Source organism: Arachis hypogaea, chromosome 13, assembly GCF_003086295.3.
Source record: "Arachis hypogaea cultivar Tifrunner chromosome 13, arahy.Tifrunner.gnm2.J5K5, whole genome shotgun sequence".
In the NCBI taxonomy this organism is placed as follows: Eukaryota; Viridiplantae; Streptophyta; class Magnoliopsida; order Fabales; family Fabaceae; genus Arachis; species Arachis hypogaea.
The window spans coordinates 4,888,997-4,897,363 of NC_092048.1; the positions used below are offsets into that span (position 1 = coordinate 4,888,997).

Here is an 8,367-nt window from a genome sequence, read left to right on the forward strand (position 1 = left end):
TTAAGATTTACGTGATTACTTATTTTAGTCTTTAAAATTTAAAATTACCTATACTGGTCCTCCATATTTAAATTTGGGCATCAATGTGGTCTCTCGACTCTTTTCAACGATGATTAGACAAATGGAATATTGAGATGACACCCTCCCTATCACGCTTGATGATGAGTAAACGACGTCGTTTATCTTTGGCACCCAAACAAGTCAAAAATGTCGTCACTTTGTATATGAAGGTAGTAAAAACGATGGAGACCTAAAATAAAGTATTCTTTTTCTTCTCTACCTCCACTATTCTTCATTTCTGACTTTATTTTAGGTCTCCATCGTTTCTACTCCCTTCATATACAAAGTGACAACATCTTTTACTTATTTGGGTGCCAAAGGTAAATGACGTCGTTTACTCATCATCCAGCAGCATGGCAGGGAGGGTGTCATCTCAGCACTCCGTTTGCCTAGTCATCGCCGAAAAGAGTTGCTAGTCATCGCCGGAAAGAGTTGAGGGACCAAATTGATGCCCAAACTTGAATCTGGAGGACTAGTATAGATAATTTGGAATTTTGGGACCAAATTGAGTAATCGCGTGAATCTCATGAACCAAAATGGGGATTTAGTCCAGTAAATTAAGTATTAAGTTGACTACTTGTCACGTTAAACACAAGACTAAACAGCATCGTTTTGTTTTGGCACTTAAGCAAGATAAAAAAGATAAAATAAAAAAGAGTTTTAATATAATGTACAAATTATTATATCTCCCTTCATTCTCCAAAAAAAACTTTACTTCTATCTTATTTAAGAGCTAAAACGAAAAGATATCATTTAGTCATATGTTTAGTGTGGCAAGTTAGAACTAGTTTAGCATTTCATTCGTTGACTCAACGTCGGAAAAAGTCTAGAAATCAATATGGTGGCTGTAACTGGATCTCGAAAATGATGAAAGTCGTGAATGTCAACCACCACTATGGGTAGGGACATTCATGGATCGGATCCGAAGTATTTATCCGAATTCAATTCGAAAATTGCGGATATGCACACTAATAAGATCGAATTGCGGATTTTATATAAGTATCCACATATATACGTATCACAAAAATAAATAAATAAAAAAATATTCTTTTTATATTTTATTTCAACTAATAAATAATGATCATATGTTGTATTATTTTATTTTTATTATTAAAAAAATGTTTAATATTATTTTAAAAATAAAAATATTTAAAAAATAAAAAAAAAGATTTTATTGAATTTTTTAAATAAAAATAAGCTTTTAAAAAATATTTTTATATTTTATAGATATATTCGATATCCGATCCGATCCAATCCAAGCTAAACAATTACGGATATTTTTAGTGCATATTAAATCAAGATTTTAGCCATATCCGATCCGCGCTCACCCTTAACTATGGGGCTTTAGTCTATTTCATCTTACTTAAGTTTAGTAAATAAAAAGACTGTACTTATATTTGAAACTTTTAAAAAATAGGTGTTTTTAAAAGAATCTAAGATAAAAACCTTTTAAAAACAGTTTGCGGCTTATCAAAATTAAAAAGTTGTTAAAAAGTTGAATATAAGTTCATGTATTAATTAATAGTTTAATAATTCCATCACTTTCTATAGTTTCAGACTCTATAGCTTCACTGAATTTTTAATTAAGTCCATATATTTTTTTTCTTTTTAATTAAATACTTTTACCATATTAAATTTTGTTATTAAGTCTTTATTAACAGCAAATATTAAAAAAACATTAATATAGTATGAATTTACTAATTTACCCATATTTTCTCCCATTTTCCCTATGTTAAGTATTTCACGAGCACCCCTATGACCACTGTCGCCACCAACACCAAGTTCACCTTACAATCTCCTGGTCACCATATACAAGAGGGATCCCACAAGCAAAGCAATCATTGTTGGAGCATACCTCATAAACTCGTGATCCCAATCCACTTCAAAAGAATATATAACAGGAACATAATCATGGGGGTCAAGGCCTAGTGCTTCTTGCGCTGCTTCTAACTTCTTCTCAAAATATTTCACACTTCCAATATTGAAATAAAATTTATATTGCCCACCAGTTCCATTTCCTGGGAGGGTTCCTTCGACAGCTTCACCGTCTGTTTGGTTACGAGGAGTATTCCTCACGTATATTTTGGCAACTGACTTATTTGACACAACAATATGGTCTACTAAACCTGGCTCCAAAAGCTCCTTTCTAAACTCCTGAAAGTTAATCTGCACATAATCCAATTGTTCTTGATGTCAGCACGAAATCATATGACGAAACAAAATAAACCAACAAAATCAGACACAAAACCATCTTATAGCCAGGAGGAACAGTGGTGTATTCTCATCTTAGAAATCATGCAAAGTCATCCTTATTATAGCAGGCAGTTCACAGCTCAAGCAAGATGTAAGACTTGCAACAACCAAATTCTTGAAATTAACAGTATTTAAAATTATTAATGGAGCATCAATACAAGCAAGCTGTCACTGACAGCAGCATAGAGCTCATCTAGCAGATACACCATTTTTACAATATGAAAAACTTTAGCCATAGAAAAATTCACCTAGTAAAATCAGTAAAGATAAGGACTAAGGAGAAGACAAGGAATTATTGAGGGCTCCTAATGATACATTGGATGCAGGTCTCAGAAAAGATACTGATGTAGCATCAAAAGAATTCAGCATACAAAGTAGTGTGATGCATGATATAACATAGCACCAGTTTTCATGAGCTCTGCTATTTCCATGGATCCCAATACATTGAAAGATGAAGACAATAGCGGCAAAATGTGTCAGTTATCTGGGCAATACATAGTGAACTTTTTATGCATTTGAAATCACTGCTTTCATCAAATAAAAAGCAGGTATTTGTATATCTCAAGTTCTCAACTCAACCCAATTTCACTGATCCAACAAATTCAAACCACGCAACAGGCACTGGTAATACACTTAAAGCTATGCTTACCTGTTGCTTTTCACGATGAAGAAACACTTTAACAAATAGCGTCATCACCAAACAAGAGATGATAAATTCCATAAGGGGCATCTCAATCGTGTAAACATTTCCATGATCATCTGTGTTTGTCTCTGACTCTTCTAAAATTAGAAAGAGCAAATGTACACATTACAGAAGGTATAGTACGTAAAGGATACGCCAAACCCAGGAAGAATAAAGGAAAACTAAAAGAGTATCTACAAGTCCACAAGAACTACACAAAAGTTAAGCAACTGTTAACCTAATATTAGTTGATATTAGTGCACCAATCACACAATTTACGATGATCAACTTCACACAAAATGTCCTCTCTCTTTTTCTTACCTTTAGACTCATGCTTTTTATCCTCCCCCTTTGGAGTTTCCTCCTTCTCCTTGGGATAGAACTTCTCAGAATCTGCCAAGAAAACAACAACAAACATCAATCAGAAAATTGCAAAACTGAATCCATACAATCCCTAAAGCAAAAACAATCAGCTCAGTTCAGCAGATAAAAGCAACAACAGAATCAGTTCCATCTCCACTACCAATACAGACGCACACAGTACACCAATGGCATATCAAAAGCCCTAACTTACTCTTCTTAGGTCCTTCGCTGAAAAACAACCGATAATGAATGTTACGGTTCGCCGCAACACACTTAAAATCAGGCAAACTGGAAAGGATTCCGTTTCCACGAGCTCTACAATGAGGAACATATCCCCTGAAAAACCCTAATCCCAATTCCGTTCCTTCTGAATGCACATTCGTTCGCGTAGCTCCGAGAAGGGTTCCCAATTTCGCATCACCGCGCAAATAATCCTGCAATCCAAATCCAAAGTTGGAACTTTTACGCTATATTCTGAGGAGCAAACAGAACTCGGATCGAAAGAGGAAAAAAAAACAGGGAGAAGGTTTCTTACTTTGGCGCGTGAAGAGCGCGAGAGTGAGCGCCCAATCCTTGAAAAATTCATGGTTGGAAGAAGACGCAAACAGAGATTCTATCTACTTATGTCGCAGGTTGAAGTTGATTGAAGTATAAAAATATAATCATCACAATAAGAATGAAGAATCAAGCGTGAAGATTGAATTGGATAGATCTGAAGAATGGAATAGGGAAAGAATGAGTGTGTTATTATTAGTGGCGAAGATAACATGAACGACGCGGTAAGGCAGTTTTGTAATAGAGATGCAGCATTTCGGGCATTTCCTTGAGGCAGTACGCCAGTTAAGTATCATATTAACGCTTTTTATTTTTAACGTGGAGGAGAGAGAAAGGGGGGGGGGGTTGATACAACATTGCGGAGGAGAGGGGTAGGGTGTTTTAACAGAATTCAGAGGGTCCGTTTTTATTTTAGAAAAAAAAATAAAAAATAAAAAATAAAAAGCCTAATCAGAAGGTCTGTTTTGATTTTAGAAAAAAAAAAAAAAAACTAATCGGACTCTTGAAATTCAAATTTTTCGTCTCTTATGACTTGGACTATCCGATTTGGTTATCCAATTTTTTGTTGTACAGAATTTGAATGGTTCGATTTCTTCCACCAGGTTTCAGTTAAAAACTGTCCCACATTCATGTATAGCACCCCCATAATTCATATCAGCGTATAATACACATATGGTTGGCATATCTAAATTAATAAACCTCATATTAATTTTGGATAATTCTTGTACTATTTAGTCTATTTTCATTTAACAAAGGGCAACCTTGTAGGGGTGAGCACGACTCAGTTTGGTTCGAATTTATGATCAAATTAGAACCGAACCGACCAAAATGTAATTGGTTTTGTTTGGTTCGGATTTGCGATTTTTTGTACATGTATCCGAACCAAAGAAGATGTTGGGCTAAAAGTGGGGTCCAAGATGCTGTTGGTAGCCAAGGTCAGGCCCAATCTGCTACACAATCCAAGCCCAAAGTCCTGTTCCAGCAAAGTGAAATTCCCTCATCAATTCCACATAACAACTCATAGCCACCACCACAAACACCTTCACTGGTAGAAGATCAACTTCCACAGCAATCTAACCCTACCCAGAACACAGAACACATTATTGACTCAGGAATAACACCTCAATGCAATGATGACTTCCTACACAAACATCTTTTTAACAATGCAGTAAAAACGTTCACGTTAATTTATAGTTCCACAATAAAAGTATCCTTTTATCTTGGAAAAGGGTACATAGGAAATATATCCAGAGAAATACTTCCCTTGCATAGGCACCAATTACTTGTGTTACTTGAGTTCTTAGGATTTCGCCCTTATGATTAACACTAGTAACACCGCTACTCAACTTATAATGTCATAAGAGTTAAACGGTCAACTTGTAATGTCATGTCATAAGAGTTAAACGGCTCAACATTACTGTCTTGTGGAAGTTAAATTTTATTATCTGGACTAATGGATTGCTAAGTCAGTCCACACCAACACCAAGTCCACCTTACAATCACGTTATCATATACAGGAATAACAGGAAGGATCCCGAAAACAAAGCAGTCGCTGTTAGAGCATACCTCATCAACTCCTGTTCCCACCAATCCACTTCAAAAGAATATGTAACAGGAACATAATCATCGGGTTCAAGGCCTAGTTCTTCTTGTGCTGCTTTTAAATTCTCCTCAAAAGATTTCACACTTCCAATATTGAAATAAAATTTATATTGCCCACCAGTTCCCTTCGCGGGGAGGGTTCCTTTGACAACTTCACTGTCTGTTTGGTTACGTGGAGTATTCCTCACGTATATTTTGGCAACTGACTTATTTATTGACACAACAATATGGTCTACTAAACGTGGCTCCAAAAGCTCATATTTAAACTCCTGAAAGTTAATCTGCACATAATCAAATTATTCTTGATGTCAGCACGAAATCATATAACAAAACAAAAGAAACTAACAAAATCAGACACAAAAAACCATCTTATAGCCAGGAGGAACAGTGGTGTATTCTCAGCTTAGAAATCATGCAAAGTCATCCTTATTATAGCAAGCACTTCACAGCTCAAACAAAATTCAAGACTAGCAACAACCAAATTCTTGAAATTAATAGTATTTAAAATTATTAATGGAGCTTCAATACAAGCAAGCTGTTGGTGACAGCAGCATAGAGCTCATCTAGCAGATTCACCATTTTTCCAATATGAATAACTTTAGCCATAGAAAAATTCACCAAGTAAAATCAGTAAAGGTATATCAATTAAATGAGCTTCATATAAGAGTCCCTGAAAATAAAACTTCCAAGGGTACACGCATGCAAATGAGGATAAGGGCTAAGGAGAAGACAAGGAATCAGGGAGGGGTCCTAATGATATAAAAAATGCAGGTCTCAGAAAAGATACTGATGTAGCATCAAAAGAATTCAGCAAACAACTTAGTGTAATGCATGATATAAAATAGCACCAGTTTTTATGAGCTCTGCTATTTCCATGTATCCCAATACATTGAAAGATGAAGACAATTGAGGCAAAATGTATCACTTATCTGGGCAATACATGGTGAACTTTTCATGCATTTGAAATCACTGATTTCATCAAATGAAAAGCAGGTATTTGTATATCAAGTTCTCAACTCAACCCAATTTCACTGATCCAATAAATTCAAACCAAGCAACAGGCACTGGTAATATGCTTACCTGTTTCCCTTCACGACGATAACATAATGCAACCGTGATTAGCACCATCATCAAAGTAGAGATAAAAAGTAGCTTAAAGGGACAAAAGTAAACATTTCCATGATCATCTGTATTTGTCTCTGGCTCTTCTGAAATTAGAAGGGGCAAATGTACACATTACAAAAGTTATAGCACGATACGCCAAACCCAGGAAGAATAAAGAAAAATTAAAAGAGCATCTACAAGTCCATAAGAGCTACACAAAAGTTAAGCAACTGTTAACCTATTATTAGTTGATATTAGTGCACCAATCACACAATTTGCGATGATCAACTTCACACAATAAAAGCAATACAGACGCACACAGACACAGATGGCACAGCAAAAGCCCTAACTTACTATTCTTCTTAGGTCCTTCGCTGCAAAACAACCGGTAATGAATCTTAGGGTTCGCCGGAACACACTTAAAATCAGGCAAACTGGAAAGGATTCCGTTTCCACGAGCTCTAGCATGAGCAACATATCCCCTGAAAACCCCTAATCCCAATTCTGTTCCTTGTGAATGCACGTTCGTTCGCCAAGCTCCGAGAAGGGTTCCCAATTTCGCATCACCGCCCAAATATTCCTGCAATCCAAATCCTGAGGAGCAAACGGAACTCGGATCGAAAGAGGGAAAAAAAAAGGGAGAAGGTTTCTTACTTTGGCGCGTGAAGAGCGCGAGAGTGAGCGCCCAATCCTTGAAAAAATCATGGTTCGAAGAAAACACAGACAGAGGAAGAAGAAGAATTAAGCATGAAGAGTGAATTGGATAGATCTAAACAAAGGATTTGGGAAAAAATGAGGAAGTGTGTTAATATCGGTGGCGAAAATAACATGAACGACCTAACTGCCTTGTGAGAGGTACTGTATCTCACAATGATGTGAGAAAGAGATGGCTTAAATAATTTGGTGTTTTTGATTTGTTTTATTTTTTAAATCAACAATCATAAATTGGGCGGATCAATTTATGATTTTGAAAATAAAAAAAATTTTAATATTAAAATCGATTTTATTTTAAAAAATAAAAAAAAATTTAGGAGTAAATAATTTTTGTGTTTTTTAGCCAGCACTTAATTATTAAAACTTCTACTGTTAGATGTAATTTCACATCATTAAAAATATTATTAATGGCCAATTAATGGTTACAAAACACTAAAATTGTTGGCCTCCTAGCATTTTTCAAAAAAATACAAATCAGACCTTTCAATTTGTAATTTATTTTTTTCTTCAAATAAATTGGATCCTCCAATTTGCAGTTTATTTTTTTTCAAACAAATCAGACCGTCCGATTTAAATAAAATACTATATAAAAAAAACACCTGATCTTCCAATAATAATGTATTACATATATTTAATCACTATTAAAAAAAATTAGCCTATTATTTTCTGTATCATATGCCTTTTGGTTAAAATTAGATCTAATTTATTTTTATTATTTATATGTATTATATGACTATTTCTATTAACCAAAAGTTGTTTCTGTAAAAAAACTTTATCTTATTTCACTCAAAAATCTCATTTTAAAGGATTACACCAAATTGATATCTATATTTAAATTTTTTAGCTGAAAAAGGAGACCTATAGCATCAAGACACGTATATATAAAAGATTAAGCTGATCTCACCACGTAAGAAGGGAAGTAAAGAGTAGGTGTCGCTATCATAATCACAGAATTATTAGTATATGCATGCATGCATGCATGGCAACAAGTGACATAAATTTCAGTGGCTGAATTCAGCTTGGTTAAGCCTTAA

At 34.8% G+C, this 8,367-nt stretch overlaps 2 protein-coding genes across 4 annotated transcripts; both read right to left on the bottom strand.

Moving 5' to 3' along the window:
• Positions 1-1,695: 1,695 nt before the first annotated feature.
• On the bottom strand, positions 1,696-4,290 carry LOC112736655 (ATP-dependent zinc metalloprotease FTSH 8, mitochondrial). Its single transcript, XM_025786200.2, has 5 exons — positions 3,894-4,290; positions 3,570-3,792; positions 3,317-3,388; positions 2,963-3,093; positions 1,696-2,226 (listed from the first exon to the last, which is right to left on the bottom strand). The coding sequence occupies exons 1-5, from the start codon at positions 3,942-3,944 to the stop codon at positions 1,849-1,851; spliced, it is 855 nt and encodes a 284-aa protein (XP_025641985.1). The 5' UTR covers positions 3,945-4,290; the 3' UTR covers positions 1,696-1,848.
• A 226-nt stretch (positions 4,291-4,516) lies between these two features.
• LOC112736656 (ATP-dependent zinc metalloprotease FTSH 10, mitochondrial) lies at positions 4,517-7,521 on the bottom strand. 3 transcript variants are annotated; one of them, XM_025786202.2, is made up of 5 exons: positions 7,274-7,521; positions 6,974-7,199; positions 6,596-6,723; positions 5,480-5,796; positions 4,517-4,886 (listed from the first exon to the last, which is right to left on the bottom strand). In XM_025786202.2, the coding sequence occupies exons 1-5, from the start codon at positions 7,322-7,324 to the stop codon at positions 4,850-4,852; spliced, it is 759 nt and encodes a 252-aa protein (XP_025641987.1). In that variant the 5' UTR covers positions 7,325-7,521; the 3' UTR covers positions 4,517-4,849. The 3 variants fall into 3 exon arrangements, with proteins under 3 accessions (XP_025641987.1, XP_025641988.1, XP_025641986.1); XM_025786203.2 differs by having other exon boundaries at positions 4,517-4,992; XM_025786201.3 differs by lacking the exon at positions 4,517-4,886 and having other exon boundaries at positions 5,336-5,796.
• Positions 7,522-8,367: the final 846 nt, after the last annotated feature.

Coding starts and splice junctions, on each gene's coding strand:
- LOC112736655 (XM_025786200.2), bottom strand. CDS start 3,944: ATGAATTTTTCAAGGATTGGGCGCTCACTCTCGCGCTCTTCACGCGCC. Junction 3,793..3,893: donor CGCGCTCTTCACGCGCCAAA/GTAAGAAACCTT, acceptor TTTGGATTGCAG/GATTATTTGCGCGGTGATGC. Junction 3,389..3,569: donor CAGCGAAGGACCTAAGAAGA/GTAAGTTAGGGC, acceptor TTTTCTTGGCAG/ATTCTGAGAAGTTCTATCCC.
- LOC112736656 (XM_025786201.3), bottom strand. CDS start 7,324: ATGATTTTTTCAAGGATTGGGCGCTCACTCTCGCGCTCTTCACGCGCC. Junction 7,200..7,273: donor CGCGCTCTTCACGCGCCAAA/GTAAGAAACCTT, acceptor TTTGGATTGCAG/GAATATTTGGGCGGTGATGC. Junction 5,797..6,595: donor ATCGTCGTGAAGGGAAACAG/GTAAGCATATTA, acceptor GATTATGTGCAG/ATTAACTTTCAGGAGTTTAA.